The sequence below is a fragment of the Macaca thibetana genome, chromosome 8, assembly GCF_024542745.1.
Source record: "Macaca thibetana thibetana isolate TM-01 chromosome 8, ASM2454274v1, whole genome shotgun sequence".
Lineage (NCBI taxonomy): Eukaryota > Metazoa > Chordata > Mammalia > Primates > Cercopithecidae > Macaca > Macaca thibetana.
Window position 1 is genome coordinate 90,555,023 of NC_065585.1, and position 18,908 is coordinate 90,573,930.

General features: G+C 42.6%; 1 protein-coding gene across 1 annotated transcript; it reads right to left on the reverse strand.

The window, feature by feature from the left end:
• Positions 1-3,359: 3,359 nt before the first annotated feature.
• On the reverse strand, positions 3,360-16,186 carry MRPL15 (mitochondrial ribosomal protein L15). The gene is made up of 5 exons (XM_050801806.1): positions 15,968-16,186; positions 14,709-14,863; positions 13,941-14,106; positions 8,952-9,075; positions 3,360-3,878 (listed from the first exon to the last, which is right to left on the reverse strand). The coding sequence occupies exons 1-5, from the start codon at positions 16,073-16,075 to the stop codon at positions 3,541-3,543; spliced, it is 891 nt and encodes a 296-aa protein (XP_050657763.1). The 5' UTR covers positions 16,076-16,186; the 3' UTR covers positions 3,360-3,540.
• Between the last annotated feature and the right edge of the window lie 2,722 nt (positions 16,187-18,908).

Consider the following 18,908-nt stretch of genomic DNA (forward strand, 5'->3'; position numbering starts at 1 on the left):
GGTTTCGGTGGGATTTCGCTGACATCTTCACCACAACCTGTTTTATCAGCAAGGTCTTTGTGACCTGAACCTCGTGCCAACTTCCTATCTCATCCTGTGATTAAGAATGCCTAACCACCTGGGAATGCAGCCTAGTAGGTCTTTTACCCAGCCCCCTATTCAAGATGGAGTCCTGTGGTTCAAATGCCTCTTGACATCATCACTCTTCAAAAATACTTTGTAAATCAAGATTAATAATCAATTTATTGGCTATTATATAACTTACGGAACCTAGCATTCCAGATAGTATAGAATTAAATAATTTTGCACTTTTCCTGTGTTTGTCTAATGTTGAGTCAATTAACTTCAGAGCTGAGGTTTCAATACCAACACAGGTGACAATTCCCTTGCTGGTTGTCTAATACATCTACTCTCTTATGCACCCATCATGATAGAATTTTTCAGTTCAGCTCAGAAGTGGCCAAAGGCTTCAACACCCTTCAAAATAATGGGACTGCATTCCAAGTTCTGGCCAATGGTACATAAACAAGGGTTTTGTGTGGAACCTTCCTTAGGAAAAGCAGGCTTGCTCTTTGCCCACTTGGATCATGAAAATGAGCATCTCACTCTAGGAATGAGGGTGCCTCGGGTTGAGACTTTGTGGAGCAGATCCAGCAACCAGCCCTCAACTGATCGCAGCTCTTCATGCGCGAGAGAAAAATAAACTATCTCATTCAAGCACTGTGATTTGGGGATCCTATCAATGGAGCCAAAATGAGCACTAACACACCAACTCCATCACTTGGGTATCTGAAAAATAAAAGCATGTTTCAAAACTTTTGCCTATCATTTGAAATTCACAGGATTTCATGTTATCATAGAAGATAGTCGGCTGGGCATGGTGGCTCACGCCTGAAATCCTAGCACTTTGGGAGGCCAAGGCAGATCACCTGAGGTGAAGAGTTCCAGACCAGCCTGGCCAACATGGTGAAACACCATCTCTACTAAAAATACAAAACATTAGCCAGGTGTGGTGGCAGGCACCTGTAATCCCAGCTACTCGGGAGGCTGAGGCAGGAGAATCGTTTGAACCCAGGAGGCGGAGGTTGCAAGGTTGCAGTGAGCTGAGATCACATCATTGCACTCCAGCCTGGGCAAAAAGAACAAAACTCTGTTCCCCACCCCCGCAACAACAACAAAAAAAAGAAGATGGTCCCAGTCATGATTCTTTACAAGTCCTAGGTTCTAAGGAATGGTTTAATAACAAGTCAATTATATAATCCTGGATAAAAATTAAAAGAGGCCGGGCACTGTGGCTCACGCCTGTAATCCCAGCACTTTGCAAGGCCAAGGCGGGTATATCACCTGAGGTCAGGAGTTCGAGACCAGCCTGGCCAACATGGCAAAACCCTGTCTCTACTAAAAATACAAAAATTAGCTGGGCGTGGTGGCACATGCCCATAATCCCAGCTACTCAAGAGACTGAAGCAGGAGAATCGCTTGAACTCAGAAGGCAGAGGTTGCAGTGAGCTGAGAGATCATGCCATTACTCTCCAGCCTGGGCAACAAAAGAGAAACTCCGTTTCAAAAAAAAAAAAAAAAAATTGAAAGATAAACTTGGTACATAAATTATCTTGTAAATTGAATCTCAGAACAGCAATATATGAGATCGATAAGCAAACAAAACAAATATTGCATTGTCGAGGTTTTCAAATTTTTTTATTTTTAAGAAAATAGCCAGGAATCATTTTATTCCTACTGTGGAAGAATTAAGAATTATTCAAGATCAATCTTTAATTGCTCAATGTAAATTAAGGTTTCATATGATTTGAATATAAAGTATCTTTCAGAAGCTAAGTAATCTAACTAACTGCTCCCTTGAGCCCAGGAGGCAGAGGTTGCAGTAAGCCAAGATTGCATCACTGCACTCCATCCTGGGCAACAGAGGGAGACTGCCTCAAAAAAAAAAAAAAAAAACTTACTAACTGCTGAATCTTTTACATTAACTAAGCTTAATTCTCACGTTATCAATTGTTTGTATTGCTCATATAATATTTGAATCATTTTTACAAAATCATTTGTAATGACTGAAAGATACAGGTTTCCAATGTCTGAGATAAGTAAAAGTATATCAATTAATATTAGAACACCTACCTTCTTCAAGAAAAATATGTTAATGGCTTACTCATGGTTGTCTACTTTTGACAGACAGGACTCGCTGGATTTCCTAGGCCGACTAGGAATTCCTAAGCCTAGCTGGGGAAGGTGACGGCACCTACCTTTAAACATGAGGCTTGTAACTCAGCTCACACCTGACCAATCAGGTAGCAATGAGGGCTCACTAAAATACAAATTAGGTTAAGAGCGGGAGGTAAAGAAATAGTCTAATCATGTATCGCCTGAGAGTACACGGGGAGGGACAATGATCGGGATATAAATCCAGGCATTCGAGCAGCAAGTGGGCAACTCCCTTTGGGTCACCTCCCATTACATGGGAGCTCTGTTTTCATTCTGTTAAGTCTTGCAACTGCACACTCTTCTGGTCTGTGTTTGTTACAGCTCGAGCTGAGCTTTTGCTCGCTTCCACCACTGCTGTTCACCGCCGTCCCAGACCCGCCATTGACTTCCACCCCTCTGGATCTGGCAGGGTGTCAACTGTGCTTCTGATCCAGCGAGGTGCCCACTGCTGCTCCCAATCGGGCTAGAGGCTCACCATTGTTCCTGCATGGCTAAGGGCCCAGGGTTCATCCTAATCGAGCTGAACATTAGTCACTGGGTTCCACAGTTCTCTTCCATGACCCATGGCTTCTAATAGAGCTGTAACACTCACCACATGGCCTAAGGTTCCATTCCTTGGAATCTGTGAGGCCAAGAACCCCAGGTTGGAGAAGGCTTGCTACCATCTTGGGAGTGGCCGCCACCATCTTGGGAGCTCTAAGAACAAAGGCCTGCCTGTAACACTTTTACCACAGAATTGAGAAAACAAATTGACTTGTAATTTTTGTTTCTCTCACATTCAATGTCGCTGGCAAACATACTGCCTACCAGCTACTCCTCAGCCTTACACCTTAAGCATACGTCCTGATCTTACTCTTCGAGTTGAGGGTTTACCATCTTGACACTGGGTAGCCATGTTTCCCTGAGGCTACAGATTAAGAGAGGGGTCACCAACTCATTCCATATGCTCTCATCTTGGCAGAGCAGGCCTACAGGTCAATCCCATTCCACTTGTGCATTCATTCTGGTCTGTAACAGTAACAAGGTCTGGATGAAAATATCATTGAAAAAACAAACTAGAAATATTCTAAAATAGTTGTCATTTTCCTTCCATAGACAATCAGGGAGTTTATATCTTTGAGACAGAACCCACACAGACTCACTTTCTCTATGCAGTCCTTGTTTCCTGCCATTTTAATTTTAGATGAAAATGAGACATATGAGTACACTGAAAAGTAACACCACCATCTGGAAAGTTATACATAAGGAAATGCAATGAGGAATATAGATCCTTCAGCCCCTATTCCAGTACTCTTTAACAACTCTGCTTTCTTGGGCAGGAATTCATGAGCTATAATACTTAAGAAGATTTTCATCTGTAGGTTTTAGGATTTTCTTATCGGTCATATTCACCACCCATCCTGGAGCAAGACCAAAGAAAATCTGTCTTGGATCCTTCCTAGTACAGAGCATTTTGAAGAGCTCATCTTTAGTGATATCAGGTAAGATATAACCATACTTCCTGGCAAGTTCAAGTCGTGCTTCAGGAAATTTGGCAGGATCCGCCAGGTACCCACGATTCTTTGCATCAGTGTAATATGGCACCAGTTCTTCTGGTGGAAGCATTCTTTTTGGAATGGGTTGTCCACGAAGAAAGAATGGAACAGGTTTGCATACAATGTCTAAAAGAAAATTTAAATTTAAAAAGTGAGATGCAAATATTAGCTCATAGACATACCTAGAGATGTAGTTCCAACATAGAGATGTAACTCTGTAACAAAGAGATGTTACAGAGTTGCTCTTGATTATTAATTTTTATTTATTTATTTTTGAGATGGAGTTTCACTCTTGTTGCCCAGGCTGGAGTGCAATGGCACCATCTCGGCTCACTGCAACCTCTGCCTCACGGGTTCAAGCAATTCCCCTGCCTCAGTCTCCCGAGTAGCTGGGATTACAGGCATGTGCCACCATGCCCGGATCATTTCGTATTTTTACTAAAGACAGGTTTCACCATGTTGTCAGGCTGGTCTAGGACTCTTGACCTCAGGTGATCCACTCACCTGGGCCTCCCAAAGTGCTGGGATTATAGGCATGAGCAACCATACCCGGCCAATTATTAATTTTTAAATATTAGTGAGATGAGAACTTAATTCCAAGAACTTTTTATTATATATGCTTGTCTTACGTAAGCAAATGGAAATGCTTCACTTTCAATAGTTTGCATCTTGAGAGGCAAAGTTACTCCCCGGGGTTACCAATGATTAATGAATTTCTAAACGTTGGTAACATTGTACTTAAGCCCCATGTTAAAACACAAAACATTTTTATGGCATACTGTCTACAGTGTGTTAGAGCAAGATGGAGTCCTGCTGCCCATACCACTAGTAGGAAGTCCTAAAACAGAAAACTGAGGTGTCCAAATGGCAAGTCAAAGAACCATGAAGACTCCAAAAATGCTTATATGGATCTTGTTTAGAAATTAAGAAGAAGTATTAAGATTTCTGGAAAACCAATTTTACTAAAATGAGTTATCTTAACCAAAGAGCATGCGAAGAAATTTTATGTGAAACGAACCAAGGAATGCTGCATAGCCCCAGTTCTGTTTTTCAACATTTTAAAGTACCCGAGACATGTGTTCTGAAAGTGAGAGTGAAAAAAAGGCCTACGCACAAGATATCACAGATGCCAGAGGGCCTTTAGATAGCTTAGAAAACAATTACACAAATAGATAACTGTACGAATACAACTGACACTCTACTCATCATGTGTTAGCAATGCACCCTTAACCAAAGCCGGTTACAGAAATCAAAACAGTACTAAGGAAATTACTGAGAACCTTAAAATAATAGTACATATGTCACAGAGCACGTACAAAGTTTACCTGATTCAATCTATGGAATCCATTCACACATGTATAGTGTTTGGTATACAATGAGACAGATGTTAACTATCACCCACCAAGGCATAAGCTCTGTGAAGGGAGGGACTTTTTTTTTTTTTTTTTTTTGAGACAAAGTCTTGCTCTGTCACCCAGGCTAGAGTATTGTGGCATGATCTCGGCTCACTGCACCCTCCACCTCCCAGACTCAAGTGATTCTCCTGCCTCAACCTCCCAAGTAGCTGGGATTAGAGGCATGCACCACCATGCTCAGCTAATTTTTGTATTTTTAGTAGAGATGGGGTTTTGCCATGTTGGCCAGGCTGATCTCGAACTCCTGAACTCAGGTGATTCACCTGACTTGGCCTCCCAAAGTGCTGGGATTACAGGCGTGAGGCCACTGCGCCCAGCCAGGAAGGGACTTTCAATTCTTGCACTACTGTCTCTCCATCAGCTGGAACAGTATCTAGCAAACAGTAGCCACTGGCTGTTTGCTGAATGCAAGAATATGACAGCTGTTTTATACAGCTCTAATATACTGCATTACCTAGCAGTATCTCCAAACAGGGCAAATGAGAAATGGCGATTAAGAGGTACTCCAGGCAGGCCACTCACAGAAATGAGAACTGGAAGCTATTTGCTAAGGGTCAAGACCAAGAATTAGAAAGCAGAGCCACCTAAAGCCAGGTCATGCTCTGGATAAACCATCCTACCTATTTCACCTACAACAGAGGGTAAGTAAATACTGCATGTCCTTGAATCATCAAGAAAGTATCTTCAAAATATATTTAAGAAAGAAGTTTGTAGGCCAGGCACAATGGCTCATGCTTTTAATGCCAGCACCTTGGGAGGTAGGAGAATTGCTTGAGCCCACAAGTTCAAGATCAGCCTGAGCAACATAGTGAGACCTCATCTCTACAAAACATAAAACAAAAAAAAATTAGCGTGGTGACATGCACCTGTAGTCCCAGTTACTCAGGGAGCCTAGGTGGGAGGATTTGAGCCCAGGAGTTTGAGGTTGCAGTGAGTGGAACTGCACTCTAGCCTGAGAGAGCAAGACCATCTCAAACGAAAAGAGAAAAAAAAAATTTCTGGCCTGGCATGGTGATTGACACCCATAATCCCACCACTTTGGGAGGCTGAGGCAGAAGGATCACTTGAAACCAGGAGTTTGAGACCAGCATGGGCAACACAGTGAGACCCCCATCTTTATAAAAATCAAATTAGCCAGGCATGGTGGCACACACCTGTAGTCCCAGCTACTCATGAGGCTGAGGTGGGAGGATCACTTGAGCCCAGGAGTTGGAGGTTGCAGTCAGTCTTGATCACACCACTACATTCCAGCCTGGGTGACAGAGTGAGACCATGGTGCAAAAAAAATTAAAAATTTTCTATAACTTGGAAAACTAAAGTACAACGAAGTAAATTATTCAGAGCCAAAATTACTAAGTGATAAACCTGTGATTGGATTTGTTTTATTACTTTTTTAACAAAAAGCTCCTGGGACAACCCGCAGAGCTGCTGGAGAGAGCCACGCACAAGAGCATCAAGGCTGAGGGTGCCTCAGAAGATGCCAGCTCAGGGTGGCGGAGGGCATCTGGCTAGAGAACGAACGCCACCACCACATTCTGTGGTAACAATGACTGAAAAACACACTAACGCAAAGTCCTTCCAAAATGTCTGTGACTCTTTTAAAGAAAAATACTGGTTTTCATATCTGAGGCAGCTCACCCTAAAAACTGAGTGACGGACCAAAATAAGAAAAGATGCTCATCTATAATAAACAAGAGGGAAAATGGAATCACCACGTTGGCGAATTTTTTTTTTTTTTTTTTTTTTGAGACAGTCTCACTCTGTCACCCAGCCTGGAGTGTAGTGGCGCAATCTCAGCCCACTACAACCTCTGCTCCCAGGTTCAAGGGATTCTCCTGCCTTAGCTTCCCGAGTGGCTGGGATTCCATGCGCCCGCCACCACACCCCACTAATTTTTGTATGTTTAGTAGAGATGGGGTTTCACCATGTTGGCCAGGCTGGTCTACAACTCCTGACTTCATGTGATCCACCCACCTCGGCCTCCCAAAGTGCTGGGATTACAGGCATGAGCCACTGCGCCCAGTCTTTGATGAATATTTTTAAGAAGCTTTCAATTATGGGAAAAAGGAAATGGTAGTTATTTGTTTCAAACTCTACATACAGACAACACAAATCCTTCCCTTTTTCCTTTTTATATATTAATTTTCAAGGAATTTTCTTCTAATCATGCAATTTGGCCAGGAAATGTTTAACTCCCATTTGAATATAAAAGCACCAAAGAATCCTTTGTAAAGCATTTACAAAGTCAATTGTAAAGTCAACAAGTTACATTTGGTTGTCATCTCTGCAACTTGAAAAATCCAATTAATTTATTCAACAAAATTTAAGTAAGCCTCTTCTAGATACCAGGCATCACTCTACGTGCAGGAGATACAGCAGGTAGCAAAAGGTCTCCATCATCTTGAGAGATGGGAAAGAAAGAATGAACGGGGAGAGAGAGAAATGAACTTATACTTTGTCAGCTGGTGATAGCCGCCAGGGTCAAACACAATGCAGGGCAAGAGGACAGGATGTGCCTGTGCATGTGTGTGTGTGCATGTGCACACCATGCATGTGCATGTGTGTGTGTGCATGTGCACACCATGCATGTGCATGTGTGTACATATGCTCTTTTTAGTACAGTTGAGAAAGATCTCCTAATAAGCAGAGACCTGGAACAATGGGGCCCAAAGCCACGAATATTCCAGGTGGGGGAAGCTCCAGGCAGGGGGAACAGCAAAGACCGAGGCTGAAAGTACATAGTACACAGGGCTCAGAGTGTGGAGGAAATACAAAGCAGGCGGCCAGTAAGGGAACGGAGGGAGCAGGGGAACACCAGGAGGGACAAGAGCTGGTGCAGATCACAGCCAGCCTTGTAGGAGCAGAGTGGACACCACTGGAGGTTTTGTGCAAAGGAGTGATAGTCCATGCTTTAAAAGGAATCTCGTGCCACGTCACTCCACTGCAGATGGAAGCAACAACAGAGAGGCCACCTGAAGGCCCACAGTCATCCAGGCAAGAGGACAGTGGTTAGGACAGACTGGCAGTAGCTGGAGAGGTGGTCAAATGTGGATAGTTTGAAGAAACAACTCAAAAGATTTATTAGGGCATAAAAGAAAAAGTTCAGGACTCCAAATTTTGGATGGACTTGTCATTTACTTACATAGGGAAGACTACAAGATGAGCCAGGCTGAGGTAAAAGAGAAAAGAGGGGCTGGGTGTGGTGGCTCACACCTGTAATCCCAGCACTTTGGGAGGCTGAGAAGGGCAGATCACTTGAGGTCAAGAGTTTGAGACCAGCTTTGACAACATGGTGAAACTTGTCTCTACCCAAAATATAAAAATTAGCTGGGTGTGGTGGCGGGCACCTGTAACCCCAACTACTCCGGTGGCTGAGACAGGAGAATCGCTTGAACCTGGGAGGCGGAGATTGCAGTGAGCAGAGATCGCGCCACTGCACTGCAGCCTGGGCGACAGAGCAAGACTCTGTCTTAAAAAAAGAGAGAAAAAAAGAGACATTTCAGACATACTACATTTGAGGTACCTGCTAGACATTCAAGAGAATTTGCCAGGCAGGCAGATGCAGTTCTACAGTTCAGGGGAGGGGCTGAGAGCCTTTTTTGCCCTTGGTATTTGTGTCAGCAACATGCTGTGTTCTTTAAATCATAATAATCCATATGGTAGATGTAGATCAAATACTACATCCAAACTACTACCAACATTTGCCATTCACTAAGTAATTTAAAAGTAGTAGCCAACATAAGACAAAGAGAGAAAGAAGAAAATGACCATGGAACAAGCTTACCCAGACTTCTTGGATCATAGAAGGCTGTAGTAACAACACCACCATTTTTTTCAATGGCAGCAATAGCCAGTTCTGAAGCCAACTGTACTTCAATATTAACTTTTGCCTTAAAGGTGTCAGCACCCTGAAATACGTCAAAACAGTCTGTTGGTAAACAGCTTGGCTAAAAAAGTAAATTAATTATGTCAAGCTTCCTTTTTAAACAGTAGTTTTCCCTCCAAAGTGCCTATAATGTAACAGTACAGTTAGCCCTCCATATCTGTGGGTTCCACATCTGTGAGTCAACCAACTTGGATGGATAATTTTTGGAAAAAAAGTAATAATAAAAAATAAGGCTGGGTGCAGTAGTTCACACCTGTAATCCCAGCACTTTGGGTGGCCAAGGTGGGTGGATCACCTGAGGTCAGGAGTTCGAGACCAGCCTGCCCAACATGGAGAAACCCCATCTCTACTAAAAATACAAAAAATTAGCTGGCTATGGTGCCGCGCACCTGTAGTCCCAGCTACTCAGGAGGCTGAGGCAGGAGAATCACCTGAACCCAGCCAGGGGGAGGTTGCAGTGAGCCGAGATCACACCATTGCACTCCAGCCTGGGCTATAAGAGTGAAACTCTGTCTCAAATAAAATTAAAAATAAAATAAGGCCAGGTGCAGTGGCTCATGCCTGTAATCCCAGCACTTTGGGAGGCCAAGGCAGGAAGATCACCTGAGGTCAGGAGTTCGAGACCAGCCTGGGCAACATGGTGAAACCCCGTCTCTATTAAAATACAAAAAGTAGCTGGGCATGATGGCGGGCACCAGTAATCCCAGCTACTTCGAGGCTGAGGCAGGAGAATCACTCGAACCTAGGAAGAGAATCACTTGAACCCGGGAGGTAGAGGCTGCAATGAGCTGAGATCGCACCACTGCACTCCAGTCTGGGTGACAGAGCAAGACTCCATCTCAAAAAAAAAAATAGTAATAATAATACAACAATAAGAAAAGAATTCTTTTTTAAATATAGTATAACTATTTATATAGTATTTACATTACTTTCAATGGCAAAAGACACAATTACTTGTGCACCAACCTAATATTAGGTATTATAGGTAATCTAGAGACGATTTAAAGTATATGGGAGGATGTGGCAGGTTATATGCAAATACTAGGCCATCTTAGAGACTTGATTATCTGGATTGTAAGAGGAGGTGGTCCTGGAACCAATCCTAAGGGATGACTATAATTCCTATTTTAAATATCTCTGCTTTGAGGTCCTATCACTTTTTTCTTTAACATTTTATTTAGGCTACCTTGTTTTACCAATTTTCAATCCATGTAGGTAAGACTGACTATATTTCCATTTTATGTACACCTACTAAGCATTCATTCCTGGTACTTCATTAATAGCAGGCTGCTTAATCCTCATAACAACCTTATGATAGGATTATTGCTGTCTCAACTTCATAGATGGAAATACCAAGGCACAGAGAAGTTACGTAATATGTCCAAGGTCACAATGCAAGGATTCTAATCCAGGGAGTCTAGTCACAGCATCTGTATTTTTAACCACAACATTATGCTGTCATAGATAAAAACTAATCTTCCTTATCCCTAAGTAAGTCAGAGGCCAGCAGGAGGTTAAACAGGGGAACATGCAGGCTGGAGCAGATGGAAGAACAGAATATCTGACAAAATCGACAAAATCTGAGCTTTGGAGAAGTTGGCCTCACTAGGGCAAAAAAGAGAAGACAACAGAAATTTCACTTTGCATTCAATATTGACTTTATTATAGCCTCTAAGCTGGGGGAAAACAAAACAAAACAAAACAAAAAAAACACCTCTCCAATTTTTCCTAGAATAGTCAACACTAGAATGTAGTTCTAGGCCGGGTGCAGTGACTCATGCCTATAATCATAGTACTTTGGGAGGCCAAGGAGGGCAGATTACTTGATGTCAGGAGTTTGAAACCAGCCTGGCCAACATGGTAAAACCTCATCTCTACTAAAAAATATAAAAATTAGCCGGGCATGGTGGCACGTGCCAGTAATCCCAGCTACTTGGGAGGCTGAGGCAGGAGAATGGCTTAAACCCAAGGTGGAGGTGAAGGTTGCAGTGAGTCCAGATCGCGCCATTGCACTGCAGCGTGGGCAACAGAGCAAGACTCCATCTCAAAAAATAAAAATAAAAAAGAAGGAAAAAAAAAAACGTAGTTCTGAACTCCGAAAAGTTAAATTTTTGGTCACAGTTAGCATGTGCTATATTTTTCTCTAATTTCAAAGCAGATTCTGATAAAAACAAAAAGATGGTAGCATTACCACTCTACAGCAATAGAAAGTTTTCATGAAGCTGAAACAAACTGGCTCCCAGTTTAGCTCCTTCTATTAATGACTAATTTTTCATGTATTTCAAATATATTCCATAAATTCTAAGATGCATTTTCACACTTTTTTTATATCTAATACTGGTGTATGTTTAAATCAACAGTACCTTTGATTCAATAAAACAGGGTCTTGCTGTATCATTTGTGATTTTTAAGCAATCCATAGCTTGCTTAACCATCTCCCTATTTTGGGGCACTGGTGTCAGGTCCAGTATTTTCAGTAGTATAAGTGGCATTTTTAGGACTGTCTTTATATTAGGTCTCTTTCATTTTGCTTTTCCTCGAGAACATATATTTCCAAATTGATAATTTTGTGCTAAAGGATCAAAACTGTCTTATTATTCACTATTTACTGCAAATCTGAAATCACAGAAGTCAGTCAGTTAACAGAGCTATAAATGATGTGTAATTGCACTTACTCAACCAGTGCCCTGGGGTAGTTTTCACGGTTATTTTTGCTAATCTAATAGACAACACCTAAGGATGTTGGGATGTGCAGTTTAAGGGCTGATGAGGTCATGGATTTCCATATGTTAAGTTACATGTGTATTTCCTTATACACACCCAGGGTAGAATACTGAGGCTTAATCTTGTATTTGGTATTCTCTTTTCAAATTACTTTATTTGGAAAGTTTTTATCCATACAGTTCACTTTTTCAAAGGAATCTGAAAGGTTTTTTCATAAACATATGCTTCCCTCTAGTGGACACTAACTTACCTATACAACTGTATTATTGGCAAACAGTAGTTGATTAACAATGTCCAAAAAATTTGGCCGACGGTGGCTCACGTCTGTAATCCAGCACTTTTGGAGGCCGAGGCAGGCGGATCACCTGAGGTTAGGAGTTCAAGACCAGCCTGACCAACACAGTGAACCCCCGTCTCTGCTAAAAATACAAAATTAGCCTGGCTTGGTGGCGCATGCCTGTAATTCCAGCTACTTGGAAGGCTGAGACAAGAGAATCGCTTGAACCTGGGAGGTGGAGATCGCAGTGAATCAAGATCATGCCATTGCACTCCAGCCTGGGTGACAGAGTGAGACTACGTCTCCAGGAAAAAAAAAAAAAAAAAAAAGAGGCAGAAAATTAGCTGGGCCTGGTGGCAGGTGCCTGTAATCCCAGCTACTTGGGAAGCTAAGGCAGGAGAATTGCTTGAACTCAGGAGACAGAGGTTGCAGTGAGCTGAAATGACATCACTGCACTCCAGCCTGGGCCACAGAGTGAGATACCAAAAAAAGAAAGAAGAAAGTAAAGCAATGAATCAAAGCACCTGCCCTCAAGGGAGCTTATATTCTAGTGAGGAAGACAATGAAAACAAATGCATAACTTGGTAATAAATGTCAAGTGTTCATATTTATTCAAAGAAAAACACTTTGGGGCAGAGTAAAGGAAACAGTGTGATTCCTGAAGCAGTGCAAATGCTCTTTTAAAAAGCCTCTCAAAAAAGACCTTCCTGGCTGGGCGGGGTGGCTCACACCTGTAATCCCAGCACTTTGGGAAGCTGAGGGGGATCACCTGAGGCAGATCACCTGAGGTCAGGAGTTCGAGAACAGCCTGGCCAACATAGCAAAACCCCATCTCTACCAAAAATAAATTAGCCAGACGTGGTGGCACGTGCCTGTAGTCACACCTACTCAGGAAGCTGAGGCACGAGAATAGCTTGAACCTGAGCAGCAGAGGTTGACAGTGAGCTGAGATTGTGCCATTGTACTCCAGCCTGGGAGACAGAGTGAGATTCCGTCTCTATTTAAAAAAACAAAAGATCTTCCTGATATGTTGACATTCGAGCAGAGAACGAAAAGAAGTAAGGGGGCACCAAGCACGGTGGCTCACGCCTGTAATCCCAGAAGTATGGGAGGCAGAAGTGGGTGGATCACGAGGTCAGGAGTTCAAGAAGGCCTGGCCAATATAGCAAAACTCCATCTCTACTAAAAACATAAAAAATTAGCCAGGTGTGGTGGCACGTGCCTGTAGTCCCAGCTACTCAGGAGGCTGAGGCAGGAGAATCTCTTGAACCCGGGAGGCAGAGGTTGCAGAGAGCTGAGATTGTACCACTGCACTCCACCCTAGGCAACAGAGCCAGACTCCATCTCAAAAAAAAAAAAAGGGGGGGGAGAGGCAAGCTTTACAGATACGCAGAGGAGCATTCCAGGACCAAGGGACAGAGCCCTGCCATGATAGCATGACAGCTTTCCAAAACCACAACGATCACCACTACATAAGGGTTATAAACACAAATGGGATAAAAATAAAGGGGGTAGAGTATTGATTATCTGAAAATCAAAAATATCCCTCTACAGGCCAGGTGTGGTGGCTCACGCCTGTAATTCCAGCATTTTGGGAGGCCGAGGTGAGCAGATCAGTTGAGGTCAGCAGTTCAAGATCAGCCTGGCCAACATATTGAGACCCTGTCTCTACTAAAAATAAATAAAATTAGCTGGGCGTGGTGGTGGGTGCCTGTAATCCCAGCTACTCAGGAGGCTGAGGCAGGAGAATCACTTGAGCCCGTGAGGTGGAGGTTGCAGGAGCCGACACTGCACCACTGCACTCCAGATCCAGCAACAGAGCAAGACTCCGTCTTAAAAAAAAAAAAAAAAAAAAAAATCCTCCTATATAACACGAAAAGACTTACCTCCTCGACCAGTTGGACACCATAATCCCTTTTAAGTGGCTGGATGCTCACACCTCTCCCATTGACAAGCTGGGTTAAGTCAATTGGTTGAGTAGGATCAACACGACCCAAATCAATCAGATACTGCAGCCTATTGAGACTCAAAGGCTTATACTGGCGTCTGAAACTGTAAAACAAGAACGTAAGAGTTGGAAAACTTTCATCTTCCTGTAACTTCTCCAAATCAACTCAAAGGTTTGTCTTGTATTTTCCTCTACCAATTTTAATTATTTAACTAAATAAAACCCTCTTGAGCATAACACAAACATGCAATATTGCTTGGTTTTGGGTAATGAAACCTGTACCTCCTGTGTTCCACTAAAAACTATTTTCCTCTCTAAGCATTTACTTCACTTATTTACACAAATAAATCTGTGGAAAATTTAACTTACTATGGAGCTCAAAGTAATAATGTAGTTATCATTTATTAGGTGACTACAGTGGGCCAGATTTTTATATATACTGTCTATTATTGCTAATTCTCTTAATAACCATTAGAGCAGGCATTAGAATCTCCATTTTGCAGGTCTGAGTGCAATGTCTGGGCTTTTTTTCCTTTTAATAATCCAGGCAAAATTTCATTACCAAAAAATGGTTCAGGAGAACAGTAGCAAAAGTTTGCTTCAAAGTGAATTTAAAATTTCTACCAAAATTTCTACCAAACTATTTTTTAGGTGCTTTTTAATGGAAATTGGGGACCTGTACTTTTAAAAAGCAAAGCAACCTTACCTATGTCCTTCGTTAAACCCGTATTTTGGGATTCGGATGTAAAATGGAGTCTGGCCTCCCTCAAAGCCCAAGCGGGGCCGGGTTCCTCTTTGCCTTTCTCCTTTATGGCCTCTGCCACATTTTCTACCTCTTCTCCGACCTCTTGGTCGTCTCTCCTACAAGGAAAGAGAATTTTATGAATTTCAGATGCATTTCTAAAAACTGCATTTCAGCTCTTTTTGTTATGCTATTCATTCATCCAACCGACCAGTGCTAGCTAACACTATTGTGTGACAAGCATGTCCTAGTTGTTCAAAGGTCCACACGCTCTGTTAGCATCTTTGCCTCTAAAGACATAGCTAATTCTTGTAACCAAAGTCCAAGCGTGTTTCAAAAGCAAAAAGTAAAGGTTGGGATGGGGATAAGGTTTTTGTAATAGGCTGAAACTGAAAAAAATCCTAGAATTAAATATCCACAACATTTTAGATAGTGAAGAACTTTTTATTTTGAAATTAATTGTAAATATGCAAATTTTATTCATAAACCTGTAATTTTATTTAAAAACTAATTTGTTGAAGAAAATCTTTTCCTTAATTTACTTCCTGTCATTTCACGAAAGCAACGAATTGACTGTTAAAATGACAGTACACTGTCAACTAACAGCTTTTCTAGCTGTATTTAGTGAACTGCAGAAGGGACAGCTGCGATTCAGATCTTTCCAATGAACATAAAGATCCACGGGGAAAGCACTTCATTTTAAACCCAATTTTGAATGACACAATGACTGTAGTTTCTGCGAGTCGGCTTCTCCGCCTAGTATCTTTACGCTTTTAAACATAACCTTATTAAGAACTGGGTGCGGCCGGGCGCAGTGGCTCACGCCTGCAATCCCAGCACTTCGGGAGGCCAAGGCGGGCGGATCACGAGGTCGGGAGTTCAAAACCAGCCTGGCCAACGCGGTGAAACCACCTCTCTAACTAAAAATACAAAAATTAGCCGGGCGTGGTGGCGGGCGCCTGTAATCCCAGCTACACGGGAGGCTGAGGCAGAATTGTTTCTGGGCGACAACGCAAGACTCCGTTTCGGGGGGGAAAAAAAAAAGAACTGGGTGCACGTGGAAAGATTTCCCTCTGGGCAGTAAGGGAGAACAGGCACGAGGCAACCCTACGTTCATCCCAACACCCTCCCAGAAAGGGCAGTTCTCCTAATGACAGGGAGAGAAGGGCCGCTTTCATCGCCCCGGTTCCCAGCGCTTCCCCGCACCGCCACTACCCATTTACCGGTTTCTTGGAGCCGGGATTCGGCTTTAAGTTGGCCAGGCTTACACGCGGCAGGTCCCGGAGTAGGTCCAGGGCCCGGGCCCGACCGCCGTGCAAAGGACCGGCCATAACGCGCACACCCAAGAACCTTCAAGGTCGCCCTGAGCAGCTCGGAGGCCTCGTGGTCTCGGGGGCTGCTTTACGGCCGTGGTCCCGCCCCTGTCGCGCTGCAGCCGCGCGCGCAAGCTCGGGACTCGGGGACAGGCGTAGGAGTCTGCAAGTTTGTCTCGGTTGTGCTTTTAGTTCTTTGGGGATGTGATCTTATTTTCCGAGATCGTGCTTTGTCCTCGGGGTCCCTTTTAATATTCTGAACGTAAAACCTCTTTCGCCAAACAAGAGCATGCACTAAAAACACTGCGTTAAATAAAGGATCTTTTTTGAGTCAGTGTTTGGCCTTGCCTGTTTGTCTAGGCAGTGTCTTCTCTGAGGTCAATGCAGAATCCAGAGTAAAGCAAAGTGAGCTGTTAATTATTAGCTTTTGAGCTTGCGTAATTATACACCGTGAGGTACAAAAATAATACTCAGAGTGCACCTATCAAAATGCCTGGCTAATACCAATCTTTGAATAAGACTCAAAGTATGAACCGTCATCCGTGTGCATTTGTATTGTTTTGAGTGAATCGCAGTTACTAACCACCTACTACTGTTAATGACTGGCGCCATACCGAATATCTGGTGTATGCCACACGCTGTATTAAATCAGCCTTACTCGATTTACAGCCATTCTAGAGGTAGATGGTGTTAGTACATTTTACAGTCACAACAGGGAAGGCTAAGCAAGGTCCGATAGCTTGACCAACTTCTTACAACAAGCGAGAGAGTCAGGATTCAAACGTACACTGCTTCCTACTATAAAAGTAGTATTTTTAGAATGTAAAATTGAGTATTGGCATCACAAAATACAAACATTATTAATCGAAAAATACCAGCTCTTCTTTTTTCTCTTAAGTGAGTTTAACATAGAAAAGACTGTTCCTTTCTTTTTCTTTCTTTTAGTAATGGTTTGACATTTCACTTGCTGGGGAGTTTTTTCTGCTAACTCTTACTAGTAATCACAAATAATGAAGGTGAGACAATTTTTGGAGGGCATCTGTCTCTAGGTTTAACTGCGTCTTTTTTAAGTTCCTTTAAATCAAGTGTAAAATAACTACATAAAGAAAAAGTTGTATTCATTCCTTCAAGTACTGTTTATAAGTAAGACACTGAACTTGTTAGAAATACACATGGATTAACTCAAACAGGATTTCCTTCCCAAGTTGTTTGAAATCTAGTAGGTAACAGTTTCCAAAAATGAATTATTATTATTATTATTTTGAGACGGAGTCTCACTCTGTTGCTTAGGCTGTAGTGCAATGGTGCAATCTCGGCTTACTGCAACCTCCGCCTCCCCGGTTCAAGCAATTCTTAGCCAGAGTAGCTGCGATTACAGGCGTTCACCAACACGCCTGGCTAACTTTTTTTGTATTTTTAGTAGATACAGGCTTTCGCCCTGTTGGGCAGGCTAGTCTCCAACTCCTGGCCTCAGGTGATCCGCCTGCTTCGGCCTTCCAAAGTGCTGGGGTTACAGGAGTGAGCCACCGCCCCAGGCCCGTGAGTGTTTTTTAAAAGTTAAACATAAAGTAGGCCTCTTGTAGACGAATTAGCAAAAACAAGAAAATATGAGTTCGTTAAAATTATATGAAGGTAAAGTCCAGACTAGTTAGAAGTGCATAAGAAATAGAATGCGGGGGGCGGGATTGGGGGGTGAAATGGAACCTATTTTCTGCCTTTAGCGATTTTTGGTTTGTTCGTTTGAAATGGAATCTCACTCTGTCGCCCAGGTTGGAGTGCAGTGGCGCCATCTCGGCTCACTGCAACCTCCCCTCCCAGGTTCAAGCGATTCTCCTGCCTCAGCCTCCCCAGTAGCTGAGATTACAGGCGTGCACCACCATGTACAGCTTTTTTAGTTTTGTTGGTTGGTTGGTTGGTTTTTCAGTAGAGACTGGGTTTCACCACGTTGGCCAGGCTTGTCTCAAACTCCTAACCTCAAATGATCCACCTGCTTTGGCCTCCCAAAGTGCTGGGATTACAGGTGTGAGCCACTGAGCCCAGCCTGCCTTTAGTGATTTTTAATTCAGTACTTTTCATTATGTTTTCATTAAACTTTCCTACCTTTGGGAAGAAAATTGCAAAATATAATTGCAAACTGTACCCTAATCTACAGAAAAATGCACAATTATTTTCAATCCCCAAAAAATCATTGTTTGCTTTAAGTAATGAACTTCTTGATTGCTAATGCCAGTAATGTTTTTTATCATGGAAAATTTTTTTATTGAATAAATAAAATGCAAGAAATATGCTGCACTTCTTGGAAGTAGAAGTTGTATGGGTTATATAATGTTATTGGTGGACATCAGTTAATAATAATGGGAATAACAATTGTTGACAGTTAATTGTAGGCTATGTGTTTGTTTATGCCATATCCAACATGTTGATTAAGCACATAAAACTGTCAAAATAATTTGATGAGTTTCGTTTGTGTTGTAAGAATGTAAATTAAGGGTGTGTGGTCAATAAGTCAACAATCTTTACCTTAAGTATATAGTAGTTTTATGTCATCCTCATAATTGCACAGTTCATATATATTACCCACCTACATGCTTGGGATGTGCTAAATCCTGTTTAAATCAAGTTAATGAGAACTTGTAATAAAAACATTAACATCTCGGCCGGGCGCAGTGGCTCATGCCTGTAATTCCAGCACTTTGGGAGGCCAAGGTGGGTGGATCACCAGGTCAGGAGATCAAGACCATCATGACTAACACAGTGAAACCCCGCCTGTACTAAAAATACAAAAAATTAGCCGGGCGTGGTGGCAGGCACCTATAGTCCCAGCTACTCGGGAGGCTGAGGCAGGAGAATG